This window comes from Diceros bicornis, chromosome 32, assembly GCF_020826845.1.
Source record: "Diceros bicornis minor isolate mBicDic1 chromosome 32, mDicBic1.mat.cur, whole genome shotgun sequence".
Classification (NCBI taxonomy): domain Eukaryota; kingdom Metazoa; phylum Chordata; class Mammalia; order Perissodactyla; family Rhinocerotidae; genus Diceros; species Diceros bicornis.
In genome coordinates, this window is record NC_080771.1 from 36,857,837 (window position 1) to 36,880,713 (window position 22,877).

General features: G+C 64.4%; 1 protein-coding gene across 1 annotated transcript; it reads left to right on the top strand.

Annotated features, from left to right (window-relative positions):
* Positions 1 to 332: 332 nt before the first annotated feature.
* ZNF469 (zinc finger protein 469) lies at positions 333 to 12,559 on the top strand. Its single transcript, XM_058528645.1, has one exon. The coding sequence runs from the start codon at positions 333 to 335 to the stop codon at positions 11,955 to 11,957; it is 11,625 nt and encodes a 3,874-aa protein (XP_058384628.1). The 3' UTR covers positions 11,958 to 12,559.
* The last annotated feature ends 10,318 nt before the right edge of the window (positions 12,560 to 22,877 follow it).

Consider the following 22,877-nt stretch of genomic DNA (forward strand, 5'->3'; position numbering starts at 1 on the left):
CTCCCTCTCCCCCTGCTTCCCAGGGACCCCTTGGTCAGTCTGGCAGGACCCTTTCCTCTTGTCTCTCAAGGTGCCATCGGAGCTGAGCCCCGTCCCCTAAGGACGGTGGCCTTTGTACCAGCTGCTTCCATTCCCGTCCTGCCATGGCCTTCACAGGAGCCACGAAGCCCCACTGCTCCCTACTCACTTCTGTCTTTTCCTTGCAGGCTCCACTCAGGACCATGAGAGCAGGCTCCTCCGAGGCCCCCCGAGGGGTGAGGATGGCCACCCAGCCCACTCCCTGCAGCCCCCCTCGGACCACTGCATCCTCCTAGCGCCCAGACGGAGGGGCCATGCCTGGGGAACAGCCCCGTGGAACACTGCCCCCAACCGTGACGGGAGACCTGCAGCCCTGCCGAGTGGCTGGTGGCACAGGGGGCCCCTCCCAGCCCCCCGGCGAAGGCAGTGCCCCAGCCAGCAGGACCGCCAAGGCCACGGGCATTGGGGCCCAGGCCAGGGAGCCCCCCGAGACCCAGCTGTGGCAGGCCGGGGAGGGGGAGCCCAAGGCCCCGCTCCTGAGAACCCAGTCCCTCAGCAGCCCCCCTGGGAAAGGCGGCAGCCCCCGGGCCCTGCAAGGGAGGAGCCAGGCGCAGGCTCGCATGCGGCGGGCGGGCAGGGCTGACAGCAGCCCTCAGCAGCTCTACAGCCTGAGCATCACGGGCCTGAGGGCCAGACCCGCCCTGGATGAGACCCCCAAGGACCCACAGCACGAGGCCCCTCGACCCCCAGAGGCAGAGGCCCCGCCTGCCGCAGACAAGCTCAGTTTCCAAAGGTGCTTCCAGGAGACCCCCTCCAGCTTTACCTCCACCAACTATACCTCACAGAGCGCCACCCCCAGGCCCCCACCCCTCCGGGCCCCCCAGAGCAGCAACAGCAGCCCCTGCAGGCCAGCCTCCTACTCAGAATTCCAGGCCAGCGGGCCCGACGCCTGGCCTTCCGCTGCTGAGAACAGCTTCCCAGGTGCTAGTTTTGGGGTCCCCTCTACCGAGCCGGAGCCTTTTCCCAAAAGTGGCAGCCCTGGCGGGGTCTCCTTCCAGTTCCCCCTCCCGAGGCTGCACAGGGCCGGCCCAAAACCCTTCCCTGAGGACACGACCGAGTACGCCGAGAGGGCACTGGTGTTTGCCTTCCACCCGCCTCGGGGAGCATGGCCGGAGGAGGCGGTGGGCACGGGCCTGGCCTACCCCCTGCCCGCCCGGCCTGCACCCCCACCCCCACCCTGCTACCCCCGCCCGCCCGGCAGCCTCGAGGCCCCCAGCGACCTCGCCGGTGCTCTCCCCGCCGCTGGTGCTGCTCACCCGGCCCCCAGCCCCTTCCTGGAGAGCATGGCCACCTTCCCGGACAGTGTGCCCAAGAGTCTGACCAGAGCCCTCCCCGAGAGACCGCCTTCAGCCCCCGATGGGCCCCAGAGGCACATTCCTGGGCAGGCGTATGGAAGCCCTCGAGCCAGCAGGGTGAGCACCAGCCCAGGGTCTCTGGACACAGAGCTAGCCGCCCCAGGCCCCTCGCCCAGCAGGCTGCCCCAGCTATGGGACCCTTCCGCAGCCCCTTACCCCACCCCTGCCCTGGGCTCCCCGGCCACCACCAGGAATGCGTTCTTTGAAGGCCAGCCCAGCCCAGGCCAGCAGCTCGGGCTCCCCCAGAGTCCCCCTCTGCCCTGGCCCCAGGCCCTCCCGGCTGTCAGGCCCGGCCCCCACCGAATGGAAATGCTGAGCCGGCTGCCCTTACCCCCAGGGGTCGCAGAGTGGCAGGGGGGCAGCCAGGGAGCCCTGGGTGCTGCCAGCAAGACGCCGGGGCCCGGGGAAAAGCTGGCTGTCCTGAGAAACAGCCCCGGCCATCACGGCGGCAGCTCCCCTGGGCTATTCACCTACAACGGGCTGAAGGACCCCGCAGCCCAGCCCCTGTTCTTTGGGGTAGTCCAGCCCCAGGTCTCACCCCAAGGGACCCCTGGCCTGCCCCCACCCAGGGTGGTGGGAGCCTCTCCCAGTGAGTCCCCGCTGCCCTCGCCCGCCACCACCACGGCTGGCAGCAGCACCTGCTCCTCGCTCTCACCGCTGTCCGGCAGCCCCGCCAACCCCAGCTCAGAGGAGAGCCAGCTCCCGGGCCCGCTCAGGCCCTCCACTTTCTACCACCCCCCCACTCATCCCCAGGAGACCAGCAGCCCCTTCCCTTCCCCTGAGCCCTCGCACACCCTCCCCATCCACTACCAGCCAGAGCCGGTCAAGACCTTCCCGTTCCCCACAGAGGGGCTGGGGGCCAAGGGCGCCTTCAAATGCCTGGAGGAGGCCCCGTTCCCCAGCACAGGCCCCGAGGTGGGCAGCAGGGGGCTGGAGGGCTTCCCCCGGGACCCCCCCCCCTACTCTGCCCACCACTTCCCCCTCAGCAGTGCCAGCCTGGACCAGCTGGACGTGCTGCTCACCTGCAGGCAGTGTGACCGGAACTACAGCAGCCTAGCCGCCTTCCTGGAGCACCGGCAGTTCTGCAACCTGCTTCTGACCAGAGCCAAGGATAGCCACCAGCAGCCCCCAGGGCTCCCTATGCCCCCCGCCGCCCCCTCCGCGCTGACCACCCCCAGGGCACTGGCCAGTGGGAGCCCAAGCCTGCTCAACCACACCAAGATGGTCCCCTTCCTGCTTGGTGGGGACGTCCAGGCAGACGGCAAAGACGACCCCCTGAGGACGAGTTTCTTGCCTGGCCTGTCTGCTGGCCCCTTCCCGCTCCCTGCTGCAGACCTGGACCTGGAGGACGAAGCCAAGCTGGACAGCCTCATCACCGAGGCGCTCAACGGCCTGGAGTACCAGTCAGACACCCCTGAGATCGACAGCAGCTTCATTGACGTCTTCACTGACGAAGAACCTTCCGGCCCCAGAGGGCCCAGTGCTGGGCAGCCCCCCAAGATCAGGGTGGGGGCAGCGCCAGAGAGCAAAGCCCAGCCCCCGCTCCCAGCCATGGCTTCCCCACTGGACCCCCAGACCACCTGCCCTGGGGACAGGGACTACCCAGCCCATAATAGGCCCAAAACCCGCTCCCTGGGCCCAGCACCTGCGGAAGCAGACGGGGCCAGCCGGGCCAGCCAGCAGAGGAGAGGGAAGCGGTTTAAGTTTCGGAAAGAGCTAGACACAGCCAACACCACCAAGAGGCTGGGCAGGGGCGCCAGAGCCACCCACCCAAGACAGAGGAGGAAGGGTGACAGGGCTGAGCCGCTCATGACCTGCCCCGGGAACCTCAGAACCCAAGCCCCCAACAGCCACACAGATCCCAATGGACGGGCCCTCCCGCTGGAGACCAGGAGCTCCAAGCGCCTCCGACTGTCCCCCAGGAAGGATTCCAGGAGGAGGAAGGCACGGGGCGGCACCTGGAGCAAGGAGCTCATCCACAAGATCGTGCAGCAGAAGAACAAGCTGCACAGGCAGCCGGCACAGAGCAGCCACTGCTCCCTGGTGACCGCGAGGCCCCCGCGCGGCCCCACGGACGGCGGGCTCCAGGAATATGACTATGCCTCCGAGTCTGAGGAGGAGGACAGCTCACGGCCCCGGGGCTCCCGCCTCAGAGGCCGGCCCCGCCACGGCGGCTGGCGGTGGCACCGAGGCGAGAAGAGGAAGGAAGTGGACTTGACGCCAGGCCCCAGAGAGGGTGGAGAGCAGCAGAAGCCCAGGAAAGTCGTGAGGCAGGATGCCACGAAGGGCAGGGGCTCCCAGACCCCCGAAGAGCCGGGCAGGCCTTGCTCAGGCCCCAGCGAGAGCCTCGAGACCCAGGGCCCACCGCAAAGCCCAGAGTCCCAAGCAGGCCCTCAGGAGAGAGGCCCGAAGTGTCTCCAGCAGGTTCCCACGAGCCCCAAGACCCCCGAGGAAAACCATCCGTCGCTGGACTTCCCTCAAGAGACCAAGAACCCTGAAACTGCTGACAAGCTTCCCCCAGACGCCACAGCACTTCTCAGAGAGGTTTCTCGCTCTTCTCCGGCCACCTGTGCAGGAGGAAGACCCCCAGCCCCAGAGCGACCACAGCCCGGCAGAGAGGACATCGTGGTACCCCGCAGGAGCTCACCAGCACCAGGTGCGGGCCATGTGCTGGGTGCCCCCCAGTGCACGGAGCCGCTCATCTCCCGTGACACAGAGGACCCCCCTGCCTACCTGCCAGGAGAATTGCTGGTGCCCGTTGCTAACGCCACCAACGCTGCCTTCCCCGAACCCAGCACCCTGTTTTTGAAGACTCCTGATCTTGGTTGTGACCCTGCTCTTTTTAACAGAGACCCCGTGGGGGTTCCAGTTGCCAAAAAGCGGCCTCAGCCCTACAGCCGCTCCCCCAGCGAATTGTTCCTTGAAGCCAAAGACCTGGCTAGCTGTTTCCACGAAGACCTGTACTCCAAGCCGTTGGCTCGGCACACTACGCCAGCCAGCAGCATGCACCTTCACCAGGACACTGCAGATGCCAGCTCCCTCAAGCCAAACTTGCCCAGGAGACCACCCTACACGGCCAACACAGACCCAGGCGAAGCCAAATCACCAGTGACCTTGGAGTCCCCGCCCCTCTTCCCAGGGCTGTCTGTGGATGGCTTTGACCCGCCGATCTACAGCAGCCTGTCTGGAAGTGGGGACGCTCACTCACCGTCTGCGTGTGCCCACCCTCCCCTAAGGAAACCCCCATCAGACCCACCATACCCCTCGTTTCTGCCCGAGAAGGGCTGGTCCCTGCTGGAGGACACGTGCCTGATGCTGCCCAGCCACGTGGGCCATTTTCCTGACCTCTCAGCGGAAAAGGCATTCAGTAAAAAGTGTCCCAGTGCAGGGACAGGGGCGGCCAGCCCTCCCCCTTTGCCCAGCAAGGTCAGCGATTGTGGCGTTGCTTTTATGAGCAACCTGTCTGAGGACGAGTTAGAGATCAAGAGGTTGGTCACCGAGTTAGAAAGTCAACTGAAAAGTGAAGACACGCACACGGCCCCAGGAGAGCTGCGCGGTGCTGAGCACGTGGGTGCGGTGCATGCAGGTGCGGGGACCCCTCTGCCCGTCCCCCAGGCTGCCCCTCCTCATGAGGACGCGCTTTCCACAGCCGAATTCACCGGGCTTGGGGAGTTGAGTCCACACCCAGAAGGGGCAGAGAGAGCCGTGGCCGCCACGGAGGGGACTCTGGGGAGCCCCCAGGAGGAATGGCCCTCATTCCACACGAGAGAAGCAGCCCTTCCCCCCGGTTCCCACGAAGACGTGGCTTCAGGAGCTCCCTTCAGCCCTACTGGGGCCAGCCTCAGTTTCCAGCCAGTGCAGAAAGCCAGAGCATCCGAGACGGGGTCCCCCAAGACGGAAAGGGACTGTGGGGTCCACCCGGAAGTCCCCAGCCCCAGAGAGCCGCACAAGCCCCCATTGGACGTGGGAAGGTCAGCCAAGTGCAGCCCAAGCTGTGAGCCTTTACTTCCTAAAAATAACAGGGCCCCCAAAATCCATGGAAGCGAAGCCCTCCTGCTGCCCCTCCCTGGCACACAGGGACGAGGGCTCCTGCCCCCAGGAGCCTGCAAGGCACACGGGCCCTGCCGAGACCCCCCCGAGCTGGAAGCGTTCAGCAGCCCTATTGCCCATCTGGCACCTGACTTGGCCTTTCAGGGTGCCAGGATTCTGTCTCTGGGTGCCACCCCACCTTCTGGTGCCAGTCACCACAATGCCCCCAAGGGACACTCTGTAAGCAGTGCAGGCAGACTGGAAGAAACGGGGCTCCTCCACCCTGTGGCAGGGGGCCCTGGCTTTGAGAGTGACAAGGAGCTTGTACTAGTGGGGGCCGCCCCGAGTCCTGCCTGTGTGCCTGACCCCAGTCCTGGCAGGAGACCCCGGGACCCAGCTGCGAGCCCCCTACATCAGCTCCAGCTCCTGGTGGCCAGAGCGGCTGAGAGAGAAGATGATGCCCGGGGCTCACAGGGGCCCCCGCCTCCCAATGCCCAGAGCCCTCAGTGCAATGACCCCTCAGATCTGGAAGGGGACAGTGTGGAAGGTGGGAACTTGGCCTGCAGCCCTACCCGGGGCTCCCTTGGGGGTGTGCCGATGACAGCTGTCCCTGCAGTGGCCGGACGTCAGCCGGGGCCAGAGGCAGATGGACATCTGGGCGTGCTCGGCCAGGCTGAGAAGCCCAAGGGCCAAGGCCAAGCCAGCCAGCTGCAGCCAGATAATGGGGGGAGCCCGGGGGGGCCGGGTGACCCCACCACAGCCAATGCTAGTCCTGAAGCTGCTCCGGCCAGGCCGGCTGGGGGTGCAGACCAGCTAGGGGGACAACTCCAGGAAAGCAGGGTGGCTTTGGGCCTTCAGGACGAGGCACAGGCCGCCCCAAGCCCCACCTCCTCTGATGCGGAATCTTTGGTCCCAGCCTTGGCAGCAGCCCACGCCCAAAGTGGGTCTGAGGACCAGACTCAAGAGGAGGCAGCTGGCCCAGGCCTTGAGAAGCATTTGCTGCTCGCTGGGGAGAGCCCAGCATCCCCCATCAGCGACCTGGCCAGCTGTGACCCCTCACTCGCTTCCGCGGCTACCTCTGTTCCCTGCGGCCTTGAGCACCCAACCCAGGAAGACCCTCCGTCAGCTCCTTCAGGTGAACTGAGGGGGCTGCTCCCAGCGTCTCCATCCTGCGGGGACCCTACCAGCCCACAGCATCTACCAGCACCTTCTCCTGTCCAGACACCTCCAAAAAGGGCCGACTGCACCCCAGCCCCCACTCACCCATCTTTGAGGACAAGCCCCTGTGGCCTCAAGGAAAGCCTAGCTCACTGCCCCCTCCTGGGGGACCGCAGCCCCCTGGAAGACCCTCCCACAGGCCAGCCCAGCTTCATCAGTGTCCTCGCTCCCCCCTATGGGGCGGACCGCCCTGTAGGCCGCATGCCAAGAATCCTAGAGGGTTCCAGGAAAGAGGAGCCGAGGGCATCTCCTGCCTATGCCTCCCCGCCACCCCCAGTGAGGGCCGTCTCCCCGAGAGTGACCATCAAGGCCACTGACCTGCCTGCCATTCTTGCCACAGATGGCATGGGGGCAGTCAGAGGCCCCAGGGCCGAGTGGCCAGACCACCACAGCAGGGGAGCCCCGCCCCACACCAGCCCCAACAAGATGTCCAAGGGCCCCTCCTCAGAGCCCCCAGGAAACAGAGAAGGCCACAGCGTCCCCACTGTACCCGCTGACCCTTGCACACAGGAGGCCGCAGCACCAGATCCCCACGCCTGCCTGGAAGGTGAGGCAAGGGCCAGCCCCCAGGGACAGGAGGTCCTGGAGACACCTGGGGCTGGACGCTCTGGCATTACAAGAGTGTCCGAAGATGGCACCAGACGCCCAACGGTCAGCTTTACTTCCACAGAGCTCCGCCTGGGCAGAGCCGTGTCCCTCAGCAGCACGGCCAGCGACTCCAGACCCGGCTCCCCGCAAAGCCTCAGAAATGTCCTCCACCAGTCACCCCAGGGGGACCCCATCAGTCTCCAGGACCCCAGACAGAAGCCTCGTGGCTTTAAAAAGAAGCCTGTGTCCACTGAGAACGGCCTCTGGAAGGACCAAGCCCCCAGTGGGCGGCCCGTGACCTGTGAGGTCTGCTTGGCCTCCTTCTGCTCCGGACCGGGCCTGAGCCGCCACAGAGCCAGGAAACACAGGCTGCACAGGGGGGCTGCCTCCCAGCCAAGCCCACCAGCCCCGCCCACCTCCCAGCCTGGGGACCCCGAAGCCCAGACGTGCCACCCCCAGGGGAAGAAAAGCCACCGGACATCTGGGAAGGAGAAACTGAGGCACTCGCTGAGTGGCCCCAGCCGCACTCTTGGGCCGCCTCCTGTCCAGGGCTCTGCAGCTCCTGAGGGTGCCCAGGGTCCCGAGACGTCCAAGGGCCTTAGACAGCGGCTCTGTGTTCTGGGAACACCAGGCTGTCCCCCAAGCCGGGAACCACACTCCCCAGGCCTGGTCACGCAAGGGGTGGATGTGGGGGCTGCAGAGCCCAGGAAACGGGACCAGCTGGAGAAGAAGGAGCCCCGTCCCAAACCAGCAGGGAAAGGAGGAGGCCAGAGGCGGGCCAGAGTGCCCACAGACGTCCCCAGCGAGGCAGGGGGGAGGTCAAATAAGAAAGCGAGGAAGCCCAGAGCGAGAAGGTTCCGGGAGGAGAGCGGTCCTCCAGTCTCTGCTGATGTGATTTCAGATACCAGCAGCTGGAATCCATCAACTGTGATTGCCAGTTACCCAGCCCTCCCGAGCCGCCGCGTCTCACCAGAGGCAGAGCAGGAGACCGAGGTCGCGCAGCCGCCTCCCATGGCCACAGACCCAAAGGAGATGCCTCTACAGAAGTCACCCGGGGACTGGGTGGCCCATCCAAGGAGGACAGAGGGGGCGCCTCCTAGAGAAGGGCCAGGGGCACGGAAGGCAGCCTTGGCGAGGAGGTGCTGGGGTCCCAGAGAAACAAGGACGTCGGGGGTCTGCAAAGAGCCTGCCGGGGACAGCAGAGCTGCTGAGAGCAGGTCAGGGCACGGTGTCTGGGAGGGGCACAGGCCTCCCTCGGGCCCCCCAGGCCCTCTCGAGACTTGTGATTCTGAAGAAGGCAGCACCATCAGCAGTCACCTCCAGGGCCCCCTGCACGACCCAGAAGATGGGGTCCAGGAGCATGAGGGTGCCGCTCCCAAAGCCCCCAGCCCGGGTCTCGGGGACCCTCTGAGTGTATTTGATGATGAGGCCTCCTTTTCCCAGCTCTTCCCTCTGGGTGACCGCTGGACCAGGAAGAAGAACCCCCGTGTCTACGGGAAGCGCGGGAAAAAGCTGAAGCCCCCGCTGCCACCCCTGGAGCCCGGCCACGAGGTGGGGGGCAGCACAGCCCCGTCCTCCCACCTGCCCACAGACCTCAGCGACTCAGGCTCGCTCTGCCTGTCTCACGAGGACCCCTGGGGCGACGAGGCCACAGCTCTGCCCGAGTCCTTCCTCCTGGAGGGCTTCCTCAGCAGCAAGGTGCCTGGCATTGACCCCTGGGCCCCTCACCCATGGGCCCTGGAGCCCGGCCCGGAGGCAGGCTGTGCCGAGGACCGCCAGGCAGAGAGCATCCCCAAGCTGCACATGGTCCCGGCGGCCTGGCGAGGGCTGGATCCACGGGCCCCCACCGGAGAGACGGCCTCTCCTCTTGGAAGCGTGAGCCCCGAGCCCCCCAACCTGGAGCAAGAACGCTATGACAGCGGGCTCCCCGGGAACACCGTGGGTCTCGAGACGCTCAGCGCCAAGCTTGAGATGCAAGACCTGTGCTTCCTGGGACCCTGCGAAGACGCTGCAGGTCTCCCGGACACCAGCTTCCTAGACTTCAAGGCCACAGCGAACTCCCAGGAGCCACCAGGCAAAAGGACAGAGGAGGCGGCCAGGGCCAGAAGGGCCCCAGGCAGAGACAGGCAAGCCAAGGCCAGGAGGGCGCCCTACAAGTGCAGGGTGTGCTTCCAGCGCTTCCACGGCCTGGGCGAGCTGGACCTCCACAAGCTGGCCCACAGCCCCTCGCCGCCCCCCACCTGCTACATGTGCGTGGAGCGCAGGTTCGGCTCCCGCGAGCTGTTGCGGGAGCACCTGCAGGAGAAGCACCCGCAGAGCAAGGCGGGGCTGTGGGTCTGCGGCATGTGCCTGAGGGAGCTGGCGGATGTCTGGATGTACAATGAGCACCTGCGGGAGCACGCCGCGCGGTTCGCCCGCGAGGGGCAAGCGCGGAGGTCCCTGGGGGCCTTGCCTGGATGCTGGGAGGGGGACAGCTCTGTCACACACTTCCTGAGCAGCATCATGGGGCAGGCGTCCAAACCCCACAGGGGCACGCGCTCGATTGGCAAGACAAACGGGGCCCCCATGGAGGCGTCGGGGCATGAGCCTGGAGCCGAGAAAGAGTTCCCGACGGAGAGGGCCAAACCCAAGGCCCGGGCCAACAACTCAAACCAAGATGGCGCCTTGGCCAACGGCAACGTGATAGTCTGCGCGAACCCCGCTCCACCCAGCAGCTGCGCCAAGACGTCCACCAGCCCATCCCCCGACCCCTGCTCCAATAGAGAGCCCCTCCTCCAGGCTGTCCCGGTGCACCAGGACTGCAAGGACCCCTCCCGCGACTGCCACCACTGCGGGAAGCGGTTCCCCAAGCCCTTCAAGCTGCAGCGCCACCTGGCGGTGCACAGCCCGCAGCGCGTCTACCTGTGCCCCCAGTGCCCGCGGGTCTACCCAGAGCACCGCGAGCTGCGCGCGCACCTGGGTGGTGAGCACGGGGTGCGGGAGGAGCTGGAGCTGCCGCACACGCCGCTGTACGCCTGCGAGCTCTGCGCCAACGTCACGCACATCAGCAAGCGGTCCTTCGTCTGCAGCTCCTGCAACTACACCTTCGCCAAGAAGGAGCAGTTCGACCGACACATGGACAAACACCTGAGGAGGGGGCAGCAGCCCTTCACGTTCCGCGGCGTGCGGAGGCCGGGCGCCCCCGGGCGGCAGGCTCCAGACCGCGAGGGGACGCTGCCCAGCAAACGGCGCAGGGTGGCCGTGCCCAGCAGCACCCCCGGGCCCGGTGTGGACGGGCCTCTGTCCCAGAGCAGCAGCCCCGCCCTGAGCGAGGGGTCCCTCCCAGCCCTGCTCGGGCCCTGCCCGGATGCAGCTCCTGGCACCACCGAGGGGCAGCCCGGGAGCCCAGAGAGGCCTGGAGACCCTGTGGGCCACCCAGTTGGGGGAGGCAGTCTGCCCTCTGACCTCCAAGAGCTCCTGCCCCCGTCTCTGTCTCCTTTCCCGGCAGCCTCGGCTGATGGCAAAGATGGCCGCAAGCCGGACGGAGCCACGGAGAGCTCCGAAGACGAGGTGTCCCCAGGCAGCCCTGGGCCTCTTCTCCAGCAGCCTCTCCCACTGAGGGAGTCTCTGCCCCGACCGGGGGCCAGAGACGAAGACGTAGAGGAAAAGAGGGCTGCTGACCCCTTCTCAGGGAAACGCAGGACCTGGAGTGCCCCTGGCCACTGTGCCCCTGACCATTGCCCAGCAGCCCCCTGCCTGCTCCGGAAGGAGAAGCGGGTGTCCACATGCCACATGACGCCTGACGGGGGCACAGGGAGCCCCTCGCACAAGGGCAGTGCCACCAAGCCTAGGGGCTGCGAGAGTTCATCACAGGACAGGTCAGCCTTGTCCACCCCCAGCAGAGCGCCCAAGTTTCCGGTGCAACCGAAGAAGGCTGTGGCCAGCCCGATAACCGGAGAGCCAGCCTGTGGCACTGAGGACAGGCCAAAGCCCCCCACTCTCAACGCCAGGCCAGGCCCCAGTTACCAGGGCATTGAAGGCCTGCGGCACGGCACCAAGACAGCGGGGGGCAGCCAGCCCCAGCCGGCCAGTGGGCAGCTCCAAAGTGAGACGGCCACTACCCCAGCCAAGCCCGACTGCCCGGGCCAGAGCCCTGCCCCAGACAAGCCCCTCCCTCGAGCTCCAGCTAGGGGCTTCCCCAAGGGACTGAGGGAAGCTGGTGACCGGGGACCCCAAAGGAGCCTGGGCCCCAGGGAGGACAGGGAGGTTGGTGAGAAGAAGAGAAAAGGCCGGGTCCCGGGGCCAAGCAGGAGTGAAGGTGGGGGGGGCTTGGGGAGAGCCCCCTCGGTCCCTGACAGGCCCCCCCGGGCCCCCCGAAAGCAAGCAACTCCCAGCCGCGTGCTCCCCGCCAAGCCCAGGCCCAGCAGCCAGAACAGCAGGACGCCCCCCCAGCTCTGGGAGCCCAGGAAGGCAGAGCCCGGCCATGCCCACGGGGACGTCAGACACAGCAAGGAGGGGCTGGGCAAGGCTTTCCCCCCGGCGAGACCCCTGCACAGGCCCCCCAAGCGGGGCAGAGCTGTCCACGGTGCTGAACCTGCCACCTCCCGCTCCTGTCGGACGGCAGAATCCCAGAATGACCTCCTCAGCCAGCTCTTCGGGCAGAGACTAACCAGCTTCAAGATCCCTTTTAAAAAGGACCCTTCTGAGTGATTTATAGGAGCAAGTGAGTGCGTGGGAGCAGGTCTGGGGCACGAACCCAGTGAATGGGGAACTCCTGTCTACACTGCCAAACCAGTTCTCTGCTCTGAGATGGTTCGCTTAGTGGCCACGTCTTAATCCACCTGACTTACCATACCAATGCTCAGACTTTGGTGTTAGAGCTGAGACTGTGCTGCTTTGAGCAAGGCCTGGGGTGGACAGCAACCCCTTTCTAGCTGGAAGGTGAGGGTGAGAGATGGGCCAGCTGCAGCCTCTTTGAGACCACACAGCTGTTTCCTCGGTACTAGCTCACCGGCCCCCCCTCCCGCCCCATGTGCCCCCTTGTGGAGGCACAGTAGCCACAGAACGCCCCGTTTGAAGGTTTGCACAGGGTTCCCCTGCATGTCATCTAGCAGAGAAGTAAGTGGAGGCAGCAGCCAGTCAGATGGTGGCAGGCTCCCTCTTAATCTTGTTGCTGCTGTTCCTGGAATTCCAAAGTGACCTTAGAAATCAAACAAGGGGACAGGGCTCTCCACCGTTCGTGAGCCACACAGCCCTCCAGAACACAACAGGCCTTCTCTGACCACAAGGTCGTGCCATTCACTGTCCATGCTGCCAAGGAAAACAGCAGTCTCCAGTGCACCTTGTGCCCCGGGGACGGGGCTCCCATCCAGGACACGGAGAAAGCTGTGCATCAGCAGCACCCCACCACCCCGTCCTCCCTCCCCACCCCCCACAGCCCCCCAGTCTCTGCCGTTGCCCTTTGTAGAGCCTTCCTCTCACATGGAGCACTCGGCTGCAAGTATCAGCAATCCTACTCTGAAGTTTCTGGTGCTATTTCATGATGTAATGTGAATACAGGCTTCCTTGGTTTGTTTTCCCTGGGGAATCAGGCGGGGAGACAGGGTAGGGAGGCTCGAGGGGGCTGCACGGAGGCCCACGGAGCAGCCCGAGAAGTCCTTCACTGGCTCCCAGCCGCCGGCAGGCTCCAGCCCTGCGGTCGCGGTCGGAGCAGCTGGATGGGACACTCAGGGCCGGAGTGTGGTGCTGCCGCCCGGTCGGGGGGCGTCTCATGCACTGCCGTGGCCCGGGGTCAGCCCGCACGTCCTTCTCACAGAACCGTGTCTTCAAAGGGCGCGGGAGGGTGGAGAGGCTCCTTCTACTCTTGGGGATCCCCAAGGCTCGTGGTTCGTTAGGTTCTGGTTTTTGTTTTTACCTTGGGTGCAATGTGTATGTCAGAAGTTTCTATTTCAGTGTTTCTAAAGAGACCAAATTGGGCCCCAATCACCTTTCTAGAAGGTGTTTGTGCCCCTCAGAACTCCTTTTGTGCTGATAAATAAACGTGGGGCCTCTGAGGCTGCACCGTACGAATCACAGCAGACGCATCCTGGCCAATATATTCCCGCTATTTTCACAGAAGCCTCCAGCCACAGCCTCCATGCTTCCACCAGCCCCACCCAGGAGCCCAGGACCTGGCTCAGAAAGCCTTGGCTTCCACTGTCACTTCCATGCTGTCACCAGGGCACCTGTCCCTGCAGAGCGGCCCCCAAGCAGCAGTGCAGTCCCACCACCCCCAGATTTGTGAACATGGCGCAGCCTCCTTTGTTTTCAAGCTTCACAGCTCTAGGCTGGGCCTTTGGGGAGCAGAGGAGAGAGAATAAGTGTCAGGAAATAATTAGCAGGGCTCAGTTTAGGGGTCCCCGGAAGGCAGCAGAGACTGCAGGAGGGGTCAAACCAGGAGACCCTCCCCCACTGGAGGCTCAGACCCCCGGGGCCCACCATGTCCCGAAGACCCCTCAAGGCCTGGAGAGCAGGGGGAGCTGTCCAGAGGCAGGCACCATCCTGTCCTGACCCTGACGGCCACCTGGGCCTGGGCACAAGGGGCCGCTCAGAGCAGGACCCCACCAACCCGTGCTCAGGAGGGGAGCCCCGCCCAGCCCTGTCCACAGGGAGGGGGACCCCACGTGTGAAACCACACCTGGGGTCTCGTCGCTGCCCCACCCGGACACTCCCCCGCCAGCCCCTGCTCACCATCGTCCGCCGTTTCTCTCCCTCAGAGCAGTTCCCTCTGCCAGGAGCCCTTCCCAGTTCCTCTCCCTCTGTCTCAGCCCCTCCTGTCGATGCACACCCAGCCCTGGGTGGGCCACCACGAGGGACTCAGGGAGGGCCTGGCCGCCTGCACTGACACACCAACTGTGCACTGGGAAAGGAGCCAGAGGCAGCCCCTGCCCTCGGGGGCTTTGGTCTCCTCGAGGGTCTCTGTAGCAGAGCCGGGGAGGAGGGGGACCTTGGGTGCTGCAGAGAGGGACACGGGGTTGGGGTTTAGGATTGGGGTAGATGAGCTCTGAGCCCCATTTGAGCCAGGCCGTCTGGGGACTTGGGGGTGGAGACTCATGGGGCCAGGGGTGGGGGAGGCGCAGGATTGCATGCCCCCGCTGCTGGGCGCCCCGTTCAGCTGACTACATCTCAGGCGGCAGGGGACCAGCAGCATCTGTGTCACCTGGCGTACCTGGGAACATGATGGAAATTCCAGGCCCCGCCCAAGACTGCGAATCAATGCTCTGGGGTGGACGGCATGTGTGCTGTCACATGCCCCCAGGGCGCTGACACTCGTGACGGTCGGGGACTCACCAGTGCTCTAGTCCCCTCGGGACTGGTATGAGCGAGCCCGGTCCACTCCTGCGCCCACTCTGCGGCGGGAGACCCACAGTGTGGACGGCGCCCGTCGGGCCAGCAGGTGGCAGCATCCGCCCGGCTCAGCCGGCACCGAGCAGGGCAGCTCTGCCGCCAGGCCTCCAGGCAGTGGGCCAGCTCCCACGCAGCCCCCAAGCTGCACACGCACACACCACAGACCCGCGGGCACCCCACCCTCACCGACAGGCCCAGGGACACATGCTTACTGTACACGCGTGTGCCTTCCTCCACAGGCTTGTGCACACCGACACGGGGGCGTGTGGACCCACACACAGGCAAGCACGCCTGCCGGCCCCAGATGCGCTCAGGTGCACAGACGCCTGCGGCTTCGAGTGCGCGAGGGTGGGGGAGCAACTGGGCAGCGTCTGGTGGGGAGCCCTCAAGAGCTCCGTGGGCAGGTGTCCTGAAGGGGGCCCCATTTGAGGGCTGGAATGGGCGGGACAAGGACAGGGGATGGTTCTGCGGGAGCGGCCTGAGGCCCCGAGGAAGCACCGGCCACCTGCAGCAGAGAACACGGAGCCCAGACCCTGCCCGCCCCAAGGGTCCTCAGGCAGGGCCGCCTCTGCCCTGGGCCCCAAGGGCTGGCTTGCCAGGTGCAGGAAGCCAGTGCGCCCCCCACTCCGTGACTGCAGGGTCCCTCAGGGGCCACCCTGTGGCTGGCAGGGTGGGCAGGGGGAGGCAAGGAGTTAACAGCAAGGTCACATAAACAGCTGTGTTATTGAACAGCATCGCCTACAAGGCCCCAAGCCCGACCCCAACCACCCCTCGGCCCCACAAACCCAGAGATGGAGACAGGGTGGGGAGAAGATGGCGCCTGCAAGCAGGTGAGGAGGTGCAGGTGGAGGGACAGGCTGGGGAGCACGTGGGGTGGGGATGGGAGCCGAGGGAGAGCAGCTGGTGGTGGGAGCAGGGGGCCGGCCTCCGTCCCCCAGCCTCCATAAAGGAGAGGCTCGTTGGCCCCAGGAATAGCCTGGAGAACATTGTTTTAAGTGGGTTTTCCTAAGCTTCTGGGCCACAGATGCCTCAGAGCATCCGGTCTCCTGGGACAGTGTAGACGGCCACGCTGGCACAGTGGGAAGAATCCGGATAGAAAGGACCCCACGGGGGCCGGCTCGGTGGCATAGCGGTTAAGTGCTCGCGCTCTGCTGCTGGTGGCCTGGGTTTGGATCCCGGGCGCGCACCGACGCACCGCTTGTCAAGCCATGCTGTGGCAGCGTCCCATACAGAGTGGAGGAAGATGGGCACGGATGTCAGCCCAGGGCCAGTCTTCCTCAGCAAAAAGAGGATTGGCATGGATGTTAGCTCAGGGCTGATCATCCTCACAAAAAATAAAAAGCAGAAAGGACCCCACAGAGGGCCTCAGAGGAGCAAACGGCTGCCAGGGGAGGGCTGAGTCCTGGTCACATTGGGGTGGCTGATGTCGGGGCTCCTTGAAGCGCCTGTCCTGAGGGGACGGGACCTAGAGGCCCGCGGGTCCTGCCCGTGTCACCTGTGGATGTGCCATGTGTGGGCTCTGAAATCCAGCTGTGAGGCCATGTCCCTCCAGTCCCCATCTCTCCGCCTGTCCAGTGGGTGGGCAGCACACAGGTCATTTCTCAGGAGGCCTGCCCTCAGGGCCTGAGATCCCGCCGCGGGGGGGAATGTAGCCCAGGAGTGGCCACGCTGAGCCCCGCAAGCTGTCTCTCCTTTCCGCCACTCTGGGCCTGGGCGCCCAAGGCCACGGCAGCTTTCCCACAGAGCAGTGTCTACCTCACCCACCGCCGGGCTGGCATGGCCTTGTGGGCTGCAGCTCAAGGTCATGGGCCTCCTTCCTGGGGGCCCCAGGCAGAGACAGGAGGCAGAACAGACCTTCCCAAGGCCCAGGGTTTGGCTGGGCCTGAGCAAGCTGGATCTTGGCCTGCACTGCTGAGAGCCCCTCAGGCCCATTTCTGGGCCCAGGAGGAGGGCGATACGCTCTGCCAGCTCTGGGCCTGGGGCAGGACACCGTGGGCTCACCACCGTCCCCTTGGGCCTCAGTTTTCCCATCTATTAAATGGCACAATCACCAATCACCTTCCATCATCAATCACCTTCCCAGCCCTGATCTGGGCAGCTCCCTCCAAGGACCGGGTGCCATGGCTCCTAGACTCACTGGGTCTCGCCAGCTCTGCCCAACCCTCTCTCCCCACGCCATCCCGCTGGCTCCCTCCCCAGCTTCAGATCTGTACTCAGATGGCACCTCCTCTCTGTGGCCCCCAACCATATGTTTAAGACACAGCAGCACCCCCAGGGCCACAGCCCCTCCCTGCTCTATTTGTCTACGTTTGGCTGCGGATGAGCAATGCGGCCCACTCCGTGGCTGCGTCTGCTGTCCCCCTCCTGCTGGGCTCTTGATGACACATTGTGCGTTGTGTGTGTGCTGTCCCCCGGCCTACCTCGGGATGTCTGTGGGTGGAAAGAAGGGAGGAAGGGAGCGGGGCAGGAGGGGAGGGAGGAGTGGGGAGAGAGGAAGGAAGGAAGGAAGGCTGCAGATAGGGAAGTGTGCGCTTCCTATCTGGGGCTGTGCCCACATGACCTGAACTCTCAGAGATTGGGAAATATCCAGATAATATTTCCAGTCTGCGCCCAGTACTGCCTTGCCTGGCGGGGTCCAGAGGCCACACCTGGGCAGCTGCACAACAGGGTGGCTCTCTCCAACTTCCAGGACGGTCTCCAGGCAAGAACCCGTGTCCCGGGATGTCAGAGGGGCGGCTTGTTAGAGACACTGGGTTCGTGGGCCAGCGAGCCAGGAGGAGAAGGGGCTTGTCCCGCATGGTCCCAGGCCTAGTCTCTCTGCTGTCCCTCAGTCATCTGAGGGATGGGCGGTGGAGACCAGACGCGGTCCCCGCCTGTGGGCAGGACTGCCTGCGCCCGGTCTGCAAGGCCAGAGCCACGCCTGAGCAGCAGCCCACACATGCCCGCCCAGGGTGGCCCAGGCAGCATCCAGTTGTCCCCGGAGCTGCCCCGGCTCCTCCCTGCCCCTCCCACAGGCAGCCTTACGATTCCTAACTTAATTTATTTTGATATGCTCACTGCCGTTTGACCTCCTTACAGAGTCACGTGGTGCTTAAAACTCATTATCCCCCACTGAAACAGGAAGTTAATTAAACCCTTCGCAGAGCCAGTGTTGACACATGTCGGGGTGGGCCCCTGGCATGCTGCCTGGTAGCGCCAGGGCCTTGAGCTGACCGGCAGTGGGGGAGCAAGGTATGGCCCGGGCAGGGGCCACGGACAGGTCCTGGGCCCCCTTCTCTCCAATGCAGCCACCAGTGTCCATTCTGGAGCAGCGTATGTGGATTTCCTGGGGAGAGTCTGGCTCTGCTGCTAACCTGCCATGTAGCCTTGGGCAAGTGACTGCACTTCTCTGAGCCTCAGTTTACTTCTGGAAAATGGGAATTCCCCCAGTCTCTTCCTCAGAGAGCTGTTAATGAGCAGGCAGCATGCTGACCCATGTTAGTGCTCAGCATGGGACTGGCACCAAGGAATCACCCACGACATGACTCCTTCTGTTGCTGCTCCTGTAAGATGACAGAGCTCTGAGTGCTTCAGAAAGAGACACCTGGGCCCTGCAAACGGTAACAGAGGAGAGGCCTAATTTTGTCTGGGAGCAGTCAGGGGCTTCCCTGAGGAAGAGTGAGTGGGCCAGGCAGTGGGAGGGAAGGGTGCACCCAGCAGCAGGAACAGCTTGTGCAAAGGCCCTGTGGCCGCAGGACACCTGGACCCACATACAAGGAGATTCGGAAACAATGGTAGAGTGGGACAGGGCGAGGACTGCGGTTCTCACAAATGGCTTTTGGGAAGGTCCCACTGGCTTCAGCCAGCAGCAGGGGCAGGAGTGGCTGTGGGGGACCAGCGGGTGAGGGACAGCAGTGGTCAGGGTGATGGGTGACAGAGGCTTGGAGCAGGTGGGGTGGTAGCAGTGTCTCAGTGGGCATCTCAGAGCTGTAAGGAGGTGAGGAGGGCAGGGAAGCAGAAAGATGGTTCACGGTGCAGCCTGGCATTCAGAGGCCTTTGGCCTGGACTCCAGACACGCTCCCCACAATCTGCTCCAGCCCCAGGCTTCCAGGCCCCACACTCTCAGCCCTCCCAGCCTTTGCACCTGTTCTTCCTTCAGCTGAGAATGCCCTTTGCCCATCTCTCTTTCTTGAGCATCCTCTTCATCCTTCAAGGTCCAGCTTAAGTTTCTAGAACATTCTGTGGCTCCCTTGGTCATAGCCCAAAAACCAGTGCAGGGCCTGGCACGTGGGAGCTGCCACAATTAGCCCCTTCCCCACCACAGCAACTGCCAAGCGCTGGGGCAGCCCTCCTGGCACAGGGCAGCACGGAGCACGCCCATCAGAGGAGCCAGGCTCACAGTCCGCCAGCCCACGGGTCAGAGGGCAGAGGTAGACCAGGACGTGAGCCCAGAACCACAGCAGCATCAAGGCCCCGAGGGGTCACGCACCCACGCCCACTTACGGATGAGGAAACCGTGGACCAGATTGGTTACGGGCTTGCTCAGGGCCATGCCCTCCAAGACGGCAGAGTCAGGATTTGAGCCCAGTTCTCCCAGCCCCAGGCCAGGGTTAAGAACACAGATTCTGAAGTGCAGCTGCCTGGGGTTACATGCCAGCTCTACCACTTCAGAGCTGTAGGACCACTCTGAGCCTCAGTGTCTTCACCACCACCTGACAGCCCTCTGGGTGCTTGAAAGCACATTTTATGTGTCCCAGGCCAAGCTCTGCCTCTTTCTGCCTGGGTGGCTCTGACGGTCGTACCCACGGGGCTGCACGTCATGAGACAGTAAGAATCAGCCCAAAGAAAGGCTCAGTAAACCCTGGTGATGCTGACGGTGACGATGGCATCGCCCTGAGAGCGGGCGCCCAGGTCAAAGCCATCCCCAGGAGCCTTCCCTGGGCCCAGACACTCTGGGCACCTCCCCAGGAGGCCTGAGGGAGCCTTGGACCCCCAGTGGGCAGCTGCCAACTGCTCTGATCCAGCGAGCAGGGGACGCCCAGGCTGTGGTTGGGGCAGTCCAGCTCCGCACAAAGTCCCCCCAGCTCCACAGCAGGCACAACAACCCCGCCAGCGGGCTGAATTCAATTGTCTTCTCTCCCCGTGATTGTGGACGTGAATCCGGGCACTCCTCTGGCACATGCAGGGGGAGGCGGGAATTGGGGTTCATGATGGGCAGCCCATGGGGGATGGAGGTGGCCGAATGGCCTCAGCCTGGAAACCCTAAGCAACCCCACACCCTGCTCCTCCTCTCACCTGATCAGGGACTCTTGCAAAGGTCCACTGGGATGTCACCTCCTCCAGGCAGCCTTTCCTGACATCCTCAGGCAGAGGTGGTCGCTCCTGCTCTGGGCTCACCCAGGCCTTCTTTTCGACAGCATTTCTTGCTCCTCTTCCCTCAGTTTACCATCATTATTGACAGACCTCCCCTGAGGGTGCAAGCCAGGTCCTCTGGCATGGCCACTGGTCACGAGCACGCTGCAGCGTCCTCCTCTGTGTGATGGGGTAAGAATACCCCCACAGGCAGATGAAGGGGGCACAGTATAGAAGGAAAGTGCTCCAGAAACGGCTCTGGCCTGGCTCAGGGCTGCCACAGACCTTCACGGGGCCCTGCACTTGGGAAGGCCCCACACTCAGTTTAACACTCTGCCGTGGCTGCCCTGAAATTCATAATTTTTTAACAAGGGGACCCACATTTTCATTTAGCAAAAGCCCCGAAAATGACATAGCCAATCCTAGTCAACAGCCTCTGTTTCTGACTCCTTCCTGCCCCTAAGTCGCTGGGCAATTGGGATGTGTCCCCTCTCTCAGGGTCTGTATACAGGCAAAGAAGTGGCCAAAGTGATGCCCACCTTCTCCTCCTGCACCCTAGACAGACATCACTAATCGATCATGGCTCTCTTTTTCCTGCTGACCCTCAGAATCCTCCTCAACACAGATCTGCAGCTATTCCAACAGTGCCAACCTGGTGTCACTTGCTGTGCATGGAGCCTCAAACCCAGCACAGGTGCCAGCCCATGGCACCTCCTCCAGGAATCCCCCTGACTCCCAGGTTCCCATCCTGTAAAGAGGCCCCCCTCTGGGAATAGTGGCAAGGCCTAGACAGGTGGGGTGCCTCACCCAGTTGACAAACATTGTGGAAGGCCTGGGCTGAGTGAAGCAGCCAGCCCTAGGCCCCACTCTCCCCAGAGTGGTACAGCACAGCTGTACAGGCAGCTGTAGGAAGACTGCACCCACTGGCCCCGGGCAGGGAGCAGGAAGAGCCGTGGGACCCTGGGCAGGTCTCTAGGCCTCCCGGCTTAGTGTTCCCATCTGTCCATGGTCATGGGTGGTCCCGAGTGGACTTCAGCCTCCTGCCCTGCCTGTCACTCTTTTACCCAGAGGCCCCTGAGAGCAGCAGTGGCACAAGGGAGATGCCAAGGCTCGGAGTTGTCCCCTCTCCTCTTCCAAGGGATGGGGCAAAGGCAACAGGAGTCAGACAGGGGGTGTCTCGGGGCGGAGTGCATGGCACCTGCCAGCCTCTGCACAGGACAGTCGTGATGATTCTGTGCCACCAGGTGAGTGTGCCAGCCATCTGGACAGGCATCCGGGCGTCCTCTCTGCAGAGGTCTTCCTCTTAGCTCCTTGGCCCTGTAACGTCCTGTTTCTTGTGAATATGGGGGAGAGGAGGAGGCACCACATGCAGGCAGAAAATATTAACATAAAAAAATACAATTCAGGGGCCAGCCCGGTGGGTGGCACAAGTGGTTAAGTGTGCACGCTCCACTTTGGCGGCCCGGGGTTCGCAGGTTCAGATCCCGGGCGCGCACCGACGCACTGCTTGTCAAGCCATGCTGTGGCGGCGTCCCATATAAAGTGGAGGAAGATGGGCACGGATGTTAGCTCAGGGCCAGTCTTCCTCAGCAAAAAAAAGAAAGAAAGTAAAAAGAGGAGAATTGGCATCAGATGTTAGCTCAGGGCTGATGTTCTTCACAAGAAAATTTTAAAAATAAAATAAATAAAATAAAATACAATTCAGCTCTGGGGCATAGCCCCTAATCTGTGTGACCTTTAGCCTCACTGGAAAAAGGGGCCTATGGGGTCCTGCGAACATATCCGAAAGGTCTCCATTTCCAGGGCTGGGACAGACAGGACTGACCCTGGGAACCTCGCTCCCTCTGTTCCAGGCGGGGAGAGGGCGCCAGCTTCGCTCCACCCGCTGAGGGGCGCCCTGGAGAGGCACCAGAGGCAACGCCCAGGGGGCTGCAGCGGGGTGAGCAGGGATAGCAAGGAGCAGGGAGGCTTCAGGGAGCAGAGAGCAGAGAGCTGGCTTCCGCGCCCTCGCAGATTTCCAGCCAGATCTGAGCCCAAGGGAGGAGGACCCGAGGTCCCCCCCTCCACCTGGGGGTCACGGCCACCAAAGGCAGCGGACCCCAGGGATGCGCCTCCAGCGAGTCTCGGAAGGGCGGAAGACCCCACCCGGCCAGAGCCGGCTCCACACCCCAAACCTGGCCCAAGACAATTTGGGGTGTCAAGGCGTCGGGCTTCCTGACCAGGCTCTCACTGACCCCACCGGGCAGGGAGAGAGGGACGCAGACCCCAAGGGTCGCGGGTGGTACCGAGGCCCTGGGAGAGGGGCTACAGAGCTGAGGGGCCGGGCCACGGGAAGCCTGGAGGCGGGAAGGGGAGGGGCCAGGGCGCCGGGGGGCCGAACCAGGTTGGGTCAGGCTTGGGAGCGGAGCTAGCGCCGAGGGGCGGCTCCAGAGAGGCCTGGAGCCTGGCCAGACGGTGTGCCGCGGGGCGGCGGGACGGAGTAGGCCGCTGAAGAGTCCGAGTGAGGCCTGGGGACAAAGCTGCAGGGCCGAAGGAGTCGAGGGGGCCCGAGGGCTACCGAGGGCCAGGGACGGGGCCTCGCGGCGGGGCCAGCGCGGTGAGGGCGGGGCCGCGGGGCGAGGGGCGGGGCCAGGGCGGCAAGGAACCAGACCAGTCCGGGGCGTGGCCAGCGCTGTGCACGCCGGGGCGGGGCCGGGCAGCAAGGAACGAGGATTAGCCCGGGGGCGGGGCTGCGGCCGGGAGGGAGGGGCGGGGCCAGCGCTGCGCGGGGCGGGGCGGGGCCAGCGCGGAGGGGCGGGGCCAGGTCGGGGCGGACCCGGAGGCGGGGCGCAGGTGACGCGCAGGCCCCGCCCCTCCCCGGCTCGCCCGCCGCCCGCAGCCCGCCCCGAGCGCTCCGGCCGAGGCCGCCCGGTT